The 18,185-nt window shown below is 32.9% G+C and overlaps 1 protein-coding gene across 1 annotated transcript; it reads left to right on the top strand.

Moving 5' to 3' along the window:
• The first annotated feature begins 3,741 nt into the window (after nt 1-3,741).
• Nucleotides 3,742-17,726, top strand: LOC114536416 (fibrillin-2-like). The gene is made up of 19 exons (XM_028557772.1): nt 3,742-3,817; nt 4,171-4,293; nt 4,856-4,978; nt 5,204-5,326; nt 6,306-6,428; nt 6,729-6,851; nt 7,830-7,952; nt 8,252-8,374; nt 9,357-9,479; nt 9,780-9,902; nt 10,873-10,995; nt 11,295-11,417; nt 12,388-12,510; nt 14,261-14,383; nt 15,359-15,481; nt 15,781-15,903; nt 16,880-17,002; nt 17,303-17,425; nt 17,626-17,726. Exons 1-19 carry the CDS (start codon nt 3,742-3,744, stop codon nt 17,724-17,726), a joined length of 2,268 nt encoding a protein of 755 aa, XP_028413573.1.
• Nucleotides 17,727-18,185: the final 459 nt, after the last annotated feature.

The raw sequence follows: 18,185 nt of genomic DNA, 5'->3' as shown, positions 1-18,185 counted from the left end.
AAAAAGTACTGAAAAGTTTTTTTTTACTAAAATCGTCAATTTGTGAACAACACCATATAAGCAGAGCGCTTCCTATCTTTTACCCGGGCCCGTGTCAGTGCAATATTCACCATTGCACTGCATAAGCCCCGGGGTAACGGACCGAAAGCAAATTGATGATTCATCATGTATATCAAAATATCAAGAATGTTATTAAATTATTAAATTTTAACAAGAATATTATTAATAAATTATATGCCTAATTATCTATAATAGTTTATATTTTGTCTTCCTATAGGTTACGAATCTCTACACGAGAACACCGAGGCTACGTTCTACCTTTCAGTCAGTCATCATTTTACGATTATTGTAAGTTTTAACAGCCTTAAGGGCTCAACTCTTTCACGGCCGTACCTAGAAGGTGTAAAAGTTTCACAAAAAACACAAAATTTTGAAATCACTGTTAAAAAATTTGAATGACCGCGTACGAATTTTTTATTCAATGAAATGCTAGATACAAAAATGTAAAATCTGCCAGAGAAGAGGGACATGTTGAAGGTCGTAGTCATTGAGTTGTAGTCTATAAATTTAGTTTTTTTTGCATATTTGTATATTGTTAATAAAGGTCATTTGTGGGTAGGTATTTAAATTCTAACTATTACACTGTGTTGGGACATCGTATATAATCATGCATGTATTCTTCTTTTTTACGTATCATATATAGGAACAATAACGTACAACGGAATCAGTCGGGTTATATATATATATAAATATATAAATATATATATATAATATAATAAATATAATATATATAATATATATATATTTATATTTTTTTTCTCTTTTTTACGATTTCAGCCCAGGATCTGTTGGTTTTGATTACGTTGCAACATTCAATGATTCCGCTGGAATAAGCACTGAAAATATTCAACAAGAGTTAGTCGAGGCAATGAATGTAACGCAAAACGGCACATTTCTTGGAGCAGATTTCCAAATCAGCGAGAGCACAAATCTCACTGAAGTAAAAAGCCAATTTAGTGTGAAAGGTATTTAACTCCCAAATATATTAACGTTTTATCCAATATTTTCGCTAACATATAAAAAGCATTGCTAAATGGGTTGCCGAATGACACACCAGCTCGTTCAATAACGTAATTTTTATTGTCTTAAAAGACTTTTCAGTAACAATCAACTACCCTCGTCCGCAGAGGCATTTGTGTAAAAGTATTAAAATTAGTACCGGGCAGACGGGCGACAGTCGCGGACAGGCTCAAGTTAAGAAAAAAACTCTGTCGTATAATCTTTCTAATATTGCTTAATTTAAATTAGAAGATATTGCGTTTCTATAGAATGGTGTAATTAGGTTGAAGCAATTAGTAAGATGAATATGATACATAATTTCATATGGCTGATGTAAATTCAAAAGGAAATTTGCTGGGGCAACTGCCCCCCCCCCTTTACCAGCTGGGCAATTGGGGCTAAGGTGCCCTTACAGGACCCAACTTTGTTCGATCCAATTCACTTCTGACGTATGGGATGTAGCCTATTATCGATGAAGCAATACTGAATTGGCTTTAGTGTATACTTGCTGCCCATATTCATTGCAAGTCAACAAACTATTAAACGACTATCAGAGGTGAATTGGTCCAACAAAATTGGATCGTGTGAACAGGGCTTCAAGTAGAAGTTTCACGAACGAGTATGAAGAATATCACAATCGTCTAAACACGATGATAGGAGGTTCAATGGGTCAAACAATACTTTGCAAACATATTCTATATTTCTTTTATTACGCATTGCTACAGGAGTGCCTTTTTCCAAAAATTTGTCCCCTTTGCCACCTCAGCATTGTATTTGTTTCAGTATTGTGTTGAGTGGAAAAAACTCAAACGGCCGTTTTGCACGATCGACTAAATTACAATTCAATAATGACAACATTGCGCCTAACGTACATTTGATTATCCTGGATTCTATGATTGAAATTATTTGGAATTACAATTGTAATCTAGCAAATTTCACGATAATTTTAAGAGCAATCGAAATATTGAAAATGAACTTTCTGCTTGAATTAAGGTTTTGTTAAACCGGGTTCATTAGATTTTTACTGGCAGAAGTTAAAACCCTCATTTTGTTATGTTGGGACAGACAACACGTTGCTGAGGTATTAGAGGGCATGAAACTTTGCACTATCTATGGATTCCTATTTTCAAAATCATGACCAAAGAAATATGTTATAATTTTCACAACAGAATAAGCACATGCGTGCACATGAAAGGTTTACACTGGTGAAGGGATTCCGCTCATTATTTTCTCAATTTGGTGCCCAGACAGAGAAAATAGCTTATCTTAAGAATGTTACCGAGGCAATATTGATTTACAATTCTCACCGCCAAGCTATATAATTATATTGTGAATTAAGCTTATGCATGCATGCATGGTAAGAAAAACGTAAGGAGACAAATTTTGGATTAGGCGCAAAATAGCTTTATGTAATGTGATTTATTTTCGCATAGATATATTGCCAGCCATGAATTTGTCACTACACCCTTTCCGCAGCTCAGTTTTCTGAGCATTAATAATGACACATTATAAATTTTACGCCGTTTTGGGATAATATTGGCTAGGAGTAATGGTTCTCCTAGCCGCTTTATTTCTGGCAAACAAAACGATATTTATGAATACATTCCATTAAATTCCCAAATATTTATGCTCAGAAAAGGGTGGAGCCGTGCAGGCAAATTAACGCCAGCACATGTATATACGCCTACTAACATCGCTAATTGAGATATAACGGTCTTCTCTCTATATATATCAGCTACTGTAAATCATCCAATGTACATAATCGTTAGTGGAGGCTTTGGGGAGGAGGTGGGTTCAACTTTAAACGAGCTCTGTCTTTTGCAATGTCACGCTTTAACTGACCGTTTGTTGTTTGGGTATTTGGTTTTTGTTAGTTTTCAAATTGCTGCTGGCCATTTGCCACCATTCCCATATTGCGTGCACTCCATTACCTGTCAGTCTTTTAGACAGGGCGCCAAGCCCATCATATATAAGTTTTATTGTCGGCAAGGCGTATCCCCTTGGGAGTACACCTTTCCTTAGTAGTCTATTTATAATAACATTACATGATTTTTTTATTTCCTTCGTAAATATTTTGTTTTTCACTAAGGCTTTTACTATTATTAATTAGTACAGGTGTGCGATAGCGACTACAATTCGCGGGTTTAAAATACGATTGATGTTTAAAGATTTTGCGAAAATAGGACTAGTCGTCGGGGAGAGTTAATCCCCGATTGTACGAGCAACATTACTTGGTTATTATTGTCATAAGAAAATCGAACTTTCGTTTACCTTTTTGTCCTTTTTATTTCCTCCTGGAATGTTTAGTTTGTTTGCAAAAAACTTTCCGCCATTTTATTCTTTTACGATCGTTAAAACTAATGGGATACTTTTTTTCCTCCTAGATTATGACGAATGCAATCCACAAAATATTATCCATACTCCTGATTGTAGCAACAACGCGTTATGTAGAAACACAAACACAAGTTATGAATGTATTTGTCTTTCTGGATATGAAAAAAATAACACAGGCTGTATTGGTAAGCATAAACACGTTCTACTAAAGGGTTCGATATCTATTTGTCTCAAAATTGTGCATTTTTAATGTTTATAATGCAGATTTTCAACAAGGTGAAAATCTGTTGCTAAAATCCCAAATTAAAGGAAATGCATTATTGTCCTTATGTTAAAAGACATATTAAAATGGCAATGAACCATAAAAAAGTGTTCTTGAATTATCAAGTGCAAATCGTGTCCATTCTAAGTTGTTTTTGGAAAGGTATTTAAGTGCATTTAACGTATTTTTTCGTAATAATGTTGTTTGTTTGCATGCAGTGAAATCGAGACTTACCAACCTGCATTGTATATGGTTTATACATGAGTGTTCCACGTTTTAAGTATGGATGCGTGCGCTACTTCACGCGATGCAAATTACGAATGAAATGCGATAGATGGTTTTATGATATAATATATTCTGGAATATTTCTTCAGTCCTTCTTACTTCTCCAACATTTTTCATTCGCTATCCAATTAGTAATTGCAGCTCGAAAATAGTACTCTGAACCGAATGTACGCATTCATCGAAACTGCCCGTCTTCTTCGCCAAATATTCATGATTTATTACCTTTAAAGATGTTGATGAATGCGCACTTGACACTGACAACTGTGACAATCTAGCAACGTGTAAAAACACCAATGGGTCGTTCACTTGTCCCTGCAATGAAGGGTATACAGGAAACGGAACTACGTGCGAAGGTGTGCACTTTTTATTACTATTTTTGTTTTTCATAAAAATAAATTTTTTTCATAAAAAGAAGAATTATAACTTCTACAGTCTATTTGGATGTTACTGTATGAACGCGCATTAAAATATTCAATCTTTGTTACCTTAGAAGATGTTGACGAATGCAAACTTTGAACTCATAATTAATTGTCCCTGATGAGATTGTCAAAGCAACACTCATAATTGACCGTAACGAAAAAGATGGCGGCATGTACATTTTACCAGAATGCATTGCGGGCATTAAGAATGATTGACTGAAAAAAGATGGCAAGAAAACTCCTTATGACGTGAAATTTAAATAAATTGAAGAAAATAACTTCCTGTTTTATGCCTGTTCTTTAAAAGACGTCAGTTCGCTTTTTTAAACGATTTCTGACCGCAAAGCGTTCTGGTAAAAATTAATGTACTTCCGCGATCTTTTTTGTTATGGTCAATTATGACAGTGAAATTTGGCACTGCTATATAAACAAAATATGCACATCGAGTTATTAAAAAGTGTCCGTCGTTTAATGTTCAATTATATTACCTTTGAAGATGTTGACGAATGCACACTTGGAACTCATAATTGCGACAGTAAGGCAACGTGCAGTAATACCACCGGTTCGTTCATTTGTACCTGTAATGACGGTTATACAGGAAATGGTACTGCATGCGAAGGTATGTGCTTTGCATTACTATTTTGTTGTATAGTTTCGGTCTAAATTTAAAATCTAAGTTTCTGGAATCGGAATGCGAACAACACTAACAACACTGCTGCTTTGGCACACCTATAACTGTAATAATTATAAACTGCTCAGCAAGATTATTAATAACCCGTTAACTGTTAATCATTAAAGAAAACCAGCTCCTTCGTTAAATATTCAATCATTATTACCTTTGAAGATGTTGACGAATGCACAGTTGGGACTCACAACTGTCACAGTCAAGCAACGTGCAATGATACCACTGGGTCGTTCAATTGTACCTGCAATAAAGGTTATACAGGAAATGGAACCATATGTGAAGGTATATGCAATTAACAATACAACTTTTCAACCGCTCCCAGAACAATTGCACCCGTTCGTTGCTCATCTATTGTCTAATCGCAGTTTGCCAACAAATTTACATTATATGTATGCAAGTCATCAACATTTATTTCAGATAATTTATTTGCAACAATAGTTCCTGATAATTATCCCTTATTATTTCCGTTTAAAATGTTAACAGTTAATCATAAATGACATTTATATTTCACTGAAAGTGACAATAATGACTTATACAATCTAATTGGACGTTATTATTTAAAGAAAATCAACTCGATCGCTTAAAGTGAATATACCATGTTGTTGATTTTAAATATATAAAAAGTTTAAGGCATTATAAAAAAAAAACAAAACATTTTGTTATAGAAAAATCTTGATGGATTTATGAACCTTTAAAGTTACCAGACAAGACCTCAAATCGGGAATTGCAAATCAGTTTTCTTTTGTTTAACCCCATGTCTGGCAACTTTAAAGGCTCATAAATCCATCAAGAGAAAATTTTTCAATAAGAAAAATGTGTTGCAAAGTTTTTTAAAATACCTTAAACTTTTGATGTATTCAAAATCTTCAACCATGGTATAACCAGTTTAGTATTCATGATTTATTATATGGCTGTTCAAAATCATCTATTCTGATTGGTTAAACGGTCGAGCGGTGCGTAAAGCTCTCCGCACTGTGGTCCGTATATTTCGGAGCAGGACCAGTTCAGCCGTATAATAAAAAGATTATTGAGCTCGCTTGTTCAATCTGTGCTGTGAAATTTCAGACCGAGGTTTTTGCATAGATTATTCATTGTCTATTTACGTTTAAGATGTTAATTAAAGGTTAATCATAAGAGGCATTTATGCTTCACTGAAACTAACAATTATAACTACAGTCTAATTGGACAGTATTATATGAACATGCATTAATAAAAACCAACTCGGATGTTTAATATTCATGATGTATTATTATCTTTGAAGATTTGGAGGAATGCATACTTGCAACGCATAATTGTCACAGCCAAGCAACGTGTAAAAACACCGCTGGTTCGTTCAATTGTACCTGTAATGAAGGTTATACAGGAGATGGAATCACGTGCAAAGGTACGTACTTTGCATTACAATTTCGTTCTAATTTTGCTCTAAATTTAAAATCTAAACTTCTGGAATCGGACGAGACCACTAACAGGCATGCAACACTATCTTTGGCACACCTATAATTATACTATAAACTGCTCAGCAAGATAATAACCATTAATAGTTAATCATAAAAATCATTTATACTTCAAAAAGTGACTATTATAAATCAATTATACAATCTAATTGCACGTTATTATATGAACGCACGTGCATTAAGGAAAACCAACTCGGTCGTTTAATATTTAATCCTTATTGCCGTTGAAGATGTTGACGAATGCACACTTGGGGCTCATAATTGTGACAGTCAGGCAACGTGCAGTAATACCACTGGGTCGTTCAATTGTACCTGCAATAAAGGTTATACAGGAAATGGAACCATATGTGAAGGTATATGCAATTAACAATACAACTTTTCAACCGCTCCCAGAACAATTGCACCCGTTCGTTGATCAGCTATTGTCTAATCGCGGTTTGCCAACAAATTTACATTATATGTATGCAAGTCATCAACATTTATTTCAGATAATTTATTTGCAACAATAGTTCCTGATAATTATCCCTTATTATTTCCGTTTAAAATGTTAACAGTTAATCATAAAATACATTTATATTTCACTGAAAGTGACAATAATGACTTATACAATCTAATTGGACGTTATTATTTAAAGAAAATCAACTCGATCGCTTAAAGTGAATATACCATGTTGTTGATTTTAAATATATAAAAAGTTTAAGGCATTATAAAAAAAATACAAAACATTTTGTTATAGAAAAATCTTGATGGATTTATGAACCTTTAAAGTTACCAGACAAGACCTCAAATCGGGAATTGCAAATCAGTTTTCTTTTGTTTAACCCCATGTCTGGCAACTTTAAAGGCTCATAAATCCATCAAGAGAAAATTTTTCAATAAGAAAAATGTGTTGCAAAGTTTTTTAAAATACCTTAAACTTTTGATGTATTCAAAATCTTCAACCATGGTATAACCAGTTTAGTATTCATGATTTATTATATGGCTGTTCAAAATCATCTATTCTGATTGGTTGACGGTCGAGCGGTGCGTAAAGCTCTCAGCACTGTGGTCCGTATATTTCGGAGCAGGACCAGTTCAGCCGTATAATAAACAGATTATTGAGCTCGCTTGTTCAATCTGTGCTGTGAAATTTCAGACCGAGGTTTTTGCATAGATTATTCATTGTCTATTTACGTTTAAGATGTTAATTAAAGGTTAATCATAAGAGGCATTTATACTTCACTGAAACTAACAATTATAACTACAGTCTAATTGGACAGTATTATATGAACATGCATTAATAAAAACCAACTCGGATGTTTAATATTCATGATGTATTATTATCTTTGAAGATTTGGAGGAATGCATACTTGCAACGCATAATTGTCACAGCCAAGCAACGTGTAAAAACACCGCTGGTTCGTTCAATTGTACCTGTAATGAAGGTTATACAGGAGATGGAATCACGTGCAAAGGTACGTACTTTGCATTACAATTTCGTTCTAATTTTGCTCTAAATTTAAAATCTAAACTTCTGGAATCGGACGAGACCACTAACAGGCATGCAACACTATCTTTGGCACACCTATAATTATACTATAAACTGCTCAGCAAGATAATAACCATTAATAGTTAATCATAAAAATCATTTATACTTCAAAAAGTGACAATTATAAATCAATTATACAATCTAATTGCACGTTATTATATGAACGCACGTGCATTTAGGAAAACCAACTCGGTCGTTTAATATTTAATTTTTATTGCCGTTAAGATGTTGACGAATGCACACTTGGGGCTCATAATTGTCACAGTCAGGCAACGTGCAGTAATACCACTGGGTCGTTCAATTGTACCTGCAATAAAGGTTATACAGGAAATGGAACCATATGTGAAGGTATGCAATTAACAATACAACTTTTCAACCGCTCCCAGAACAATTGCACCCGTTCGTTGATCAGCTATTGTCTAATCGCGGTTTGCCAACAAATTTACATTATATGTATGCAAGTCATCAACATTTATTTCAGATAATTTATTTGCAACAATAGTTCCTGATAATTATTCCTTATTTATTTCCGTTTAAAATGTTAACAGTTAATCATAAAATACATTTATATTTCACTGAAAGTGACAATAATGACTTATACAATCTAATTGGACGTTATTATTTAAAGAAAATCAACTCGATCGCTTAAAGTGAATATACCATGTTGTTGATTTTAAATATATAAAAAGTTTAAGGCATTATAAAAAAAATACAAAACATTTTGTTATAGAAAAATCTTGATGGATTTATGAACCTTTAAAGTTACCAGACAAGACCTCAAATCGGGAATTGCAAATCAGTTTTCTTTTGTTTAACCCCATGTCTGGCAACTTTAAAGGCTCATAAATCCATCAAGAGAAAATTTTTCAATAAGAAAAATGTGTTGCAAAGTTTTTTAAAATACCTTAAACTTTTGATGTATTCAAAATCTTCAACCATGGTATAACCAGTTTAGTATTCATGATTTATTATATGGCTGTTCAAAATCATCTATTCTGATTGGTTGACGGTCGAGCGGTGCGTAAAGCTCTCCGCACTGTGGTCCGTATATTTCGGAGCAGGACCAGTTCAGCCGTATAATAAACAGATTATTGAGCTCGCTTGTTCAATCTGTGCTGTGAAATTTCAGACCGAGGTTTTTGCATAGATTATTCATTGTCTATTTACGTTTAAGATGTTAATTAAAGGTTAATCATAAGAGGCATTTATACTTCACTAAAACTAACAAAATTTTTATAACTACAGTCTAATTGGACAGTATTATATGAACATGCATTAATAAAAACCAACTCGGATGTTTAATATTCATGATGTATTATTATCTTTGAAGATTTGGAGGAATGCATACTTGCAACGCATAATTGTCACAGCCAAGCAACGTGTAAAAACACCGCTGGTTCGTTCAATTGTACCTGTAATGAAGGTTATACAGGAGATGGAATCACGTGCAAAGGTACGTACTTTGCATTACAATTTCGTTCTAATTTTGCTCTAAATTTAAAATCTAAACTTCTGGAATCGGACGAGACCACTAACAGGCATGCAACACTATCTTTGGCACACCTATAATTATACTATAAACTGCTCAGCAAGATAATAACCATTAATAGTTAATCATAAAAATCATTTATACTTCAAAAAGTGACAATTATAAATCAATTATACAATCTAATTGCACGTTATTATATGAACGCACGTGCATTTAGGAAAACCAACTCGGTCGTTTAATATTTAATTTTTATTGCCGTTAAAGATGTTGACGAATGCACACTTGGGGCTCATAATTGTCACAGTCAGGCAACGTGCAGTAATACCACTGGGTCGTTCAATTGTACCTGCAATAAAGGTTATACAGGAAATGGAACCATATGTGAAGGTATGCAATTACAATACAACTTTCAACCGCTCCCAGAACAATTGCACCCGTTCGTTGATCAGCTATTGTCTAATCGCGGTTTGCCAACAAATTTACATTATATGTATGCAAGTCATCAACATTTATTTCAGATAATTTATTTGCAACAATAGTTCCTGATAATTATCCTTATTTTTCCGTTTAAAATGTTAACAGTTAATCATAAAATACATTTATATTTCACTGAAAGTGACAATAATGACTTATACAATCTAATTGGACGTTATTATTTAAAGAAAATCAACTCGATCGCTTAAAGTGAATATACCATGTTGTTGATTTTAAATATATAAAAAGTTTAAGGCATTATAAAAAAATACAAAACATTTTGTTATAGAAAAATCTTGATGGATTTATGAACCTTTAAAGTTACCAGACAAGACCTCAAATCGGGAATTGCAAATCAGTTTTCTTTTGTTTAACCCCATGTCTGGCAACTTTAAAGGCTCATAAATCCATCAAGAGAAAATTTTTCAATAAGAAAAATGTATTGCAAAGTTTTTTAAAATACCTTAAACTTTTGATGTATTCAAAATCTTCAACCATGGTATAACCAGTTTAGTATTCATGATTTATTATATGGCTGTTCAAAATCATCTATTCTGATTGGTTGAAGGTCGAGCGGTGCGTAAAGCTCTCCGGACTGTGGTCCGTATATTCGGAGCAGGACCAGTTCAGCCGTATAATAAACAGATTATTGAGCTCGCTTGTTCAATCTGTGCTGTGAAATTTCAGACCGAGGTTTTTGCATAGATTATTCATTGTCTATTTACGTTTAAGATGTTAATTAAAGGTTAATCATAAGAGGCATTATACTTCACTAAACTAACAAAATTATAACTACAGTCTAATTGGACAGTATTATATGAACATGCATTAATAAAAACCAACTCGGATGTTTAATATTCATGATGTATTATTATCTTTGAAGATTTGGAGGAATGCATACTTGCAACGCATAATTGTCACAGCCAAGCAACGTGTAAAAACACCGCTGGTTCGTTCAATTGTACCTGTAATGAAGGTTATACAGGAGATGGAATCACGTGCAAAGGTACGTACTTTGCATTACAATTTCGTTCTAATTTTGCTCTAAATTTAAAATCTAAACTTCTGGAATCGGACGAGACCACTAACAGGCATGCAACACTATCTTTGGCACACCTATAATTATACTATAAACTGCTCAGCAAGATAATAACCATTAATAGTTAATCATAAAAATCATTTATACTTCAAAAAGTGACAATTATAAATCAATTATACAATCTAATTGCACGTTATTATATGAACGCACGTGCATTAGGAAAACCAACTCGGTCGTTTAATATTTAATTTTTATTGCCGTTAAAGATGTTGACGAATGCACAGTTGGGGCTCATAATTGTCACAGTCAGGCAACGTGCAGTAATACCACTGGGTCGTTCAATTGTACCTGCAATAAAGGTTATACAGGAAATGGAACCATATGTGAAGGTATGCAATTAACAATACAACTTTTCAACCGCTCCCAGAACAATTGCACCCGTTCGTTGATCAGCTATTGTCTAATCGCGGTTTGCCAACAAATTTACATTATATGTATGCAAGTCATCAACATTTATTTCAGATAATTTATTTGCAACAATAGTTCCTGATAATTATCCTTATTATTTCCGTTTAAAATGTTAACAGTTAATCATAAAATACATTTATATTTCACTGAAAGTGACAATAATGACTTATACAATCTAATTGGACGTTATTATTTAAAGAAAATCAACTCGATCGCTTAAAGTGAATATACCATGTTGTTGATTTTAAATATATAAAAAGTTTAAGGCATTATAAAAAAAATACAAAACATTTTGTTATAGAAAAATCTTGATGGATTTATGAACCTTTAAAGTTACCAGACAAGACCTCAAATCGGGAATTGCAAATCAGTTTTCTTTTGTTTAACCCCATGTCTGGCAACTTTAAAGGCTCATAAATCCATCAAGAGAAAATTTTTCAATAAGAAAAATGTATTGCAAAGTTTTTTAAAATACCTTAAACTTTTGATGTATTCAAAATCTTCAACCATGGTATAACCAGTTTAGTATTCATGATTTATTATATGGCTGTTCAAAATCATTCTGATTGGTTGAAGGTCGAGCGGTGCGTAAAGCTCTCCGGACTGTGGTCCGTATATTCGGAGCAGGACCAGTTCAGCCGTATAATAAACAGATTATTGAGCTCGCTTGTTCAATCTGTGCTGTGAAATTTCAGACCGAGGTTTTTGCATAGATTATTCATTGTCTATTTACGTTTAAGATGTTAATTAAAGGTTAATCATAAGAGGCATTTATACTTCACTGAAACTAACAATTATAACTACAGTCTAATTGGACAGTATTATATGAACATGCATTAATAAAAACCAACTCGGATGTTTAATATTCATGATGTATTATTATCTTTGAAGATTTGGAGGAATGCATACTTGCAACGCATAATTGTCACAGCCAAGCAACGTGTAAAAACACCGCTGGTTCGTTCAATTGTACCTGTAATGAAGGTTATACAGGAGATGGAATCACGTGCAAAGGTACGTACTTTGCATTACAATTTCGTTCTAATTTTGCTCTAAATTTAAAATCTAAACTTCTGGAATCGGACGAGACCACTAACAGGCATGCAACACTATCTTTGGCACACCTATAATTATACTATAAACTGCTCGCAAGATAATAACCATAATAATCATAAAAATCATTTCTTCAAAAGTGCAAATTATAAATCAATTATACAATCTAATGCACGTTATTATATGAACGCACGTGCAAGGAAAACCAACTCGGTCGTTTAATATTTAATTTTTATTGCCGTTAAAGATGTTGACGAATGCACAGTTGGGCTCATAATTGTCAGGCAACGTGCAGTAATACCACTGGGTCGTTCAATTGTACCTGCAATAAAGTTATACAGGAAATGGAACCATATGTGAAGGTATGCAATTAACAATACAACTTTTCAACCGCCCCAGAACAATTGCACCCGTTCGTTGATCAGCTATTGTCTAATCGCGGTTTGCCAACAAATTTACATTATATGTATGCAAGTCATCAACATTTATTTCAGATAATTTTTGCAACAATAGTTCCTGATAATTATCCTTATTATTCCGTTTAAAATGTTAACAGTTAATATATTTACTGAAAGTGACAATAATGACTATACAATCTAATTGGACGTTATTATTTAAAGAAAATCAACTCGATCGCTTAAAGTGAATATACCATGTTGTTGATTTTAAATATATAAAAAGTTTAAGGCATTATAAAAAAAATACAAAACATTTTGTTATAGAAAAATCTTGATGGATTTATGAACCTTTAAAGTTACCAGACAAGACCTCAAATCGGGAATTGCAAATCAGTTTTCTTTTGTTTAACCCATGTCTGGCAACTTTAAAGGCTCATAAATCCATCAAGAGAAAATTTTTCAATAAGAAAAATGTATTGCAAAGTTTTTTAAAATACCTTAAACTTTTGATGTATTCAAAATCTTCAACCATGGTATAACCAGTTTAGTATTCATGATTTATGATATGGCTGTTCGTTGACGGTCGAGCGGTGCGTAAAGCTCTCCGCACTGTGGTCCGTATATTTCGGAGCAGGACCAGTTCAGCCGTATAATAAACAGATTATTGAGCTCGCTTGTTCAATCTGTGCTGTGAAATTTCAGACCGAGGTTTTTGCATAGATTATTCATTGTCTATTTACGTTTAAGATGTTAATTAAAGGTTAATCATAAGAGGCATTTATACTTCACTAAAACTAACAAATTTTTATAACTACAGTCTAATTGGACAGTATTATATGAACATGCATTAAAAAAACCAACTCGGATGTTTAATATTCATGATGTATTATCTTTGAAGATTTGGAGGAATGCATACTTGCAACGCATAATTGTCACAGCCAAGCAACGTGTAAAACACCGCTGGTTCGTTCAATTGTACCTGTAATGAAGGTTATACAGGAGATGCACGTGCAAAGGTACGTTTTGCATTACAATTTCGTTCTAATTTTGCTCTAAATTTAAAATCTAAACTTCTGGAATCGGACGAGACCACTAACAGGCATGCAACACTATCTTTGGCACACCTATAATTATACTATAAACTGCTCAGCAAGATAATAACCATTAATAGTTAATCATAAAAATCATTTATACTTCAAAAAGTGACAATTATAAATCAATTATACAATCTAATTGCACGTTATTATATGAACGCACGTGCATTTAGGAAAACCAACTCGGTCGTTTAATATTTAATTTTATTGCCGTTAAAGATGTTGACGAATGCACACTTGGGGCTCATAATTGTCACAGTCAGGCAACGTGCAGTAATACCACTGGGTCGTTCAATTGTACCTGCAATAAAGGTTATACAGGAAATGGAACCATATGTGAAGGTATGCAATTAACAATACAACTTTTCAACCAGAACAATTGCAACCCGTTCGTTGATCAGCTATTGTCTAATCGCGGTTTGCCAACAAATTTACATTATATGTATGCAAGTCATCAACATTTATTTCAGATAATTTATTTGCAACAATAGTTCCTGATAATTATTCCTTATTTATTTCCGTTTAAAATGTTAACAGTTAATCATAAAATACATTTATATTTCACTGAAAGTGACAATAATGACTTATACAATCTAATTGGACGTTATTATTTAAAGAAAATCAACTCGATCGCTTAAAGTGAATATACCATGTTGTTGATTTTAAATATATAAAAAGTTTAAGGCTTATAAAAAAAATACAAAACATTTTGTTATAGAAAAATCTTGATGGATTTATGAACCTTTAAAGTTACCAGACAAGACCTCAAATCGGGAATTGCAAATCAGTTTTCTTTTGTTTAACCCCATGTCTGGCAACTTTAAAGGCTCATAAATCCATCAAGAGAAAATTTTTCAATAAGAAAAATGTATTGCAAAGTTTTTTAAAATACCTTAAACTTTTGATGTATTCAAAATCTTCAACCATGGTATAACAGTTTAGTATTCATGATTTATTATATGGCTGTTCAAAATCATCTATTCTGATTGGTTGAAGGTCGAGCGGTGCGTAAAGCTCTCCGGACTGTGGTCCGTATATTCCGGAGCAGGACCAGTTCAGCCGTATAATAAACAGATTATTGAGCTCGCTTGTTCAATCTGTGCTGTGAAATTTCAGACCGAGGTTTTTGCATAGATTATTCATTGTCTATTTACGTTTAAGATGTTAATTAAAGGTTAATCATAAGAGGCATTTATACTTCACTAAAACTAACAAAATTTTTATAACTACAGTCTAATTGGACAGTATTATATGAACATGCATTAATAAAAACCAACTCGGATGTTTAATATTCATGATGTATTATTATCTTTGAAGATTTGGAGGAATGCATACTTGCAACGCATAATTGTCACAGCCAAGCAACGTGTAAAAACACCGCTGGTTCGTTCAATTGTACCTGTAATGAAGGTTATACAGGAGATGGAATCACGTGCAAAGGTACGTACTTTGCATTACAATTTCGTTCTAATTTTGCTCTAAATTTAAAATCTAAACTTCTGGAATCGGACGAGACCACTAACAGGCATGCAACACTATCTTTGGCACACCTATATTATACTATAAACTGCTCAGCAAGATAATAACCATTAATAGTTAATCATAAAAATCATTTATACTTCAAAAAGTGACAATTATAAATCAATTATACAATCTAATTGCACGTTATTATATGAACGCACGTGCATTTAGGAAAACCAACTCGGTCGTTTAATATTTAATTTTTATTGCCGTTAAAGATGTTGACGAATGCACACTTGGGGCTCATAATTGTCACAGTCAGGCAACGTGCAGTAATACCACTGGGTCGTTCAATTGTACCTGCAATAAAGGTTATACAGGAAATGGAACCATATGTGAAGGTATGCAATTAACAATACAACTTTTCAACCGCTCCCAGAACAATTGCACCCGTTCGTTGATCAGCTATTGTCTAATCGCGGTTTGCCAACAAATTTACATTATATGTATGCAAGTCATCAACATTTATTTCAGATAATTTATTTGCAACAATAGTTCCTGATAATTATCCCTTATTATTTCCGTTTAAAATGTTAACAGTTAATCATAAAATACATTTATATTTCACTGAAAGTGACAATAATGACTTATACAATCTAATTGGACGTTATTATTTAAAGAAAATCAACTCGATCGCTTAAAGTGAATATACCATGTTGTTGATTTTAAATATATAAAAAGTTTAAGGCATTATAAAAAAAATACAAAACATTTTGTTATAGAAAAATCTTGATGGATTTATGAACCTTTAAAGTTACCAGACAAGACCTCAAATCGGGAATTGCAAATCAGTTTTCTTTTGTTTAACCCCATGTCTGGCAACTTTAAAGGCTCATAAATCCATCAAGAGAAAATTTTTCAATAAGAAAAATGTATTGCAAAGTTTTTTAAAATACCTTAAACTTTTGATGTATTCAAAATCTTCAACCATGGTATAACCAGTTTAGTATTCATGATTTATTATATGGCTGTTCAAAATCATGTATTCTGATTGGTTGAAGGTCGAGCGGTGCGTAAAGCTCTCCGGACTGTGGTCCGTATATTCTGGAGCAGGACCAGTTCAGCCGTATAATAAACAGATTATTGAGCTCGCTTGTTCAATCTGTGCTGTGAAATTTCAGACCGAGGTTTTTGCATAGATTATTCATTGTCTATTTACGTTTAAGATGTTAATTAAAGGTTAATCATAAGAGGCATTTATACTTCACTGAAACTAACAATTATAACTACAGTCTAATTGGACAGTATTATATGAACATGCATTAATAAAAACCAACTCGGATGTTTAATATTCATGATGTATTATTATCTTTGAAGATTTGGAGGAATGCATACTTGCAACGCATAATTGTCACAGCCAAGCAACGTGTAAAAACACCGCTGGTTCGTTCAATTGTACCTGTAATGAAGGTTATACAGGAGATGGAATCACGTGCAAAGGTACGTACTTTGCATTACAATTTCGTTCTAATTTTGCTCTAAATTTAAAATCTAAACTTCTGGAATCGGACGAGACCACTAACAGGCATGCAACACTATCTTTGGCACACCTATAATTATACTATAAACTGCTCAGCAAGATAATAACCATTAATAGTTAATCATAAAAATCATTTATACTTCAAAAAGTGACAATTATAAATCAATTATACAATCTAATTGGACGTTATTATATGAACGCACGTGCATTAAGGAAAACCAACTCGGTCGTTTAATATTTAATTTTTATTGCCGTTAAAGATGTTGACGAATGCACAGTTGGGGCTCATAATTGTCACAGTCAGGCAACGTGCAGTAATACCACTGGGTCGTTCAATTGTACCTGCAATAAAGGTTATACAGGAAATGGAACCATATGTGAAGGTATGCAATTAACAATACAACTTTTCAACCGCTCCCAGAACAATTGCACCCGTTCGTTGATCAGCTATTGTCTAATCGCGGTTTGCCAACAAATTTACATTATATGTATGCAAGTCATCAACATTTATTTCAGATAATTTTTTTGCAACAATAGTTCCTGATAATTATTCCTTATTTATTTCCGTTTAAAATGTTAACAGTTAATCATAAAATACATTTATATTTCACTGAAAGTGACAATAATGACTTATACAATCTAATTGGACGTTATTATTTAAAGAAAATCAACTCGATCGCTTAAAGTGAATATACCATGTTGTTGATTTTAAATATATAAAAAGTTTAAGGCATTATAAAAAAAATACAAAACATTTTGTTATAGAAAAATCTTGATGGATTTATGAACCTTTAAAGTTACCAGACAAGACCTCAAATCGGGAATTGCAAATCAGTTTTCTTTTGTTTAACCCCATGTCTGGCAACTTTAAAGGCTCATAAATCCATCAAGAGAAAATTTTTCAATAAGAAAAATGTATTGCAAAGTTTTTTAAAATACCTTAAACTTTTGATGTATTCAAAATCTTCAACCATGGTATAACTAGTTTAGTATTCATGATTTATTATATGGCTGTTCAAAATCATCTATTCTGATTGGTTGAAGGTCGAGCGGTGCGTAAAGCTCTCCGGACTGTGGTCCGTATATTCCGGAGCAGGACCAGTTCAGCCGTATAATAAACAGATTATTGAGCTCGCTTGTTCA

The sequence above is a fragment of the Dendronephthya gigantea genome, unplaced genomic scaffold, assembly GCF_004324835.1.
Source record: "Dendronephthya gigantea isolate DGI-Jeju-01 unplaced genomic scaffold, DenGig_1.0 000135F, whole genome shotgun sequence".
NCBI classification, from domain to species: Eukaryota; Metazoa; Cnidaria; class Anthozoa; order Malacalcyonacea; family Nephtheidae; genus Dendronephthya; species Dendronephthya gigantea.
Note: the sequence above shows the minus strand (reverse complement) of the source record. Positions and strands in the feature narration are given on the sequence as shown.

Coding starts and splice junctions, on each gene's coding strand:
- LOC114536416 (XM_028557772.1), top strand. CDS start 3,742: ATGGCAATGAACCATAAAAAAGTGTTCTTGAATTATCAAGTGCAAATC. Junction 7,953..8,251: donor AGATGGAATCACGTGCAAAG/GTACGTACTTTG, acceptor ATTGCCGTTAAG/ATGTTGACGAATGCACACTT. Junction 14,384..15,358: donor AAATGGAACCATATGTGAAG/GTATGCAATTAA, acceptor TTATCTTTGAAG/ATTTGGAGGAATGCATACTT.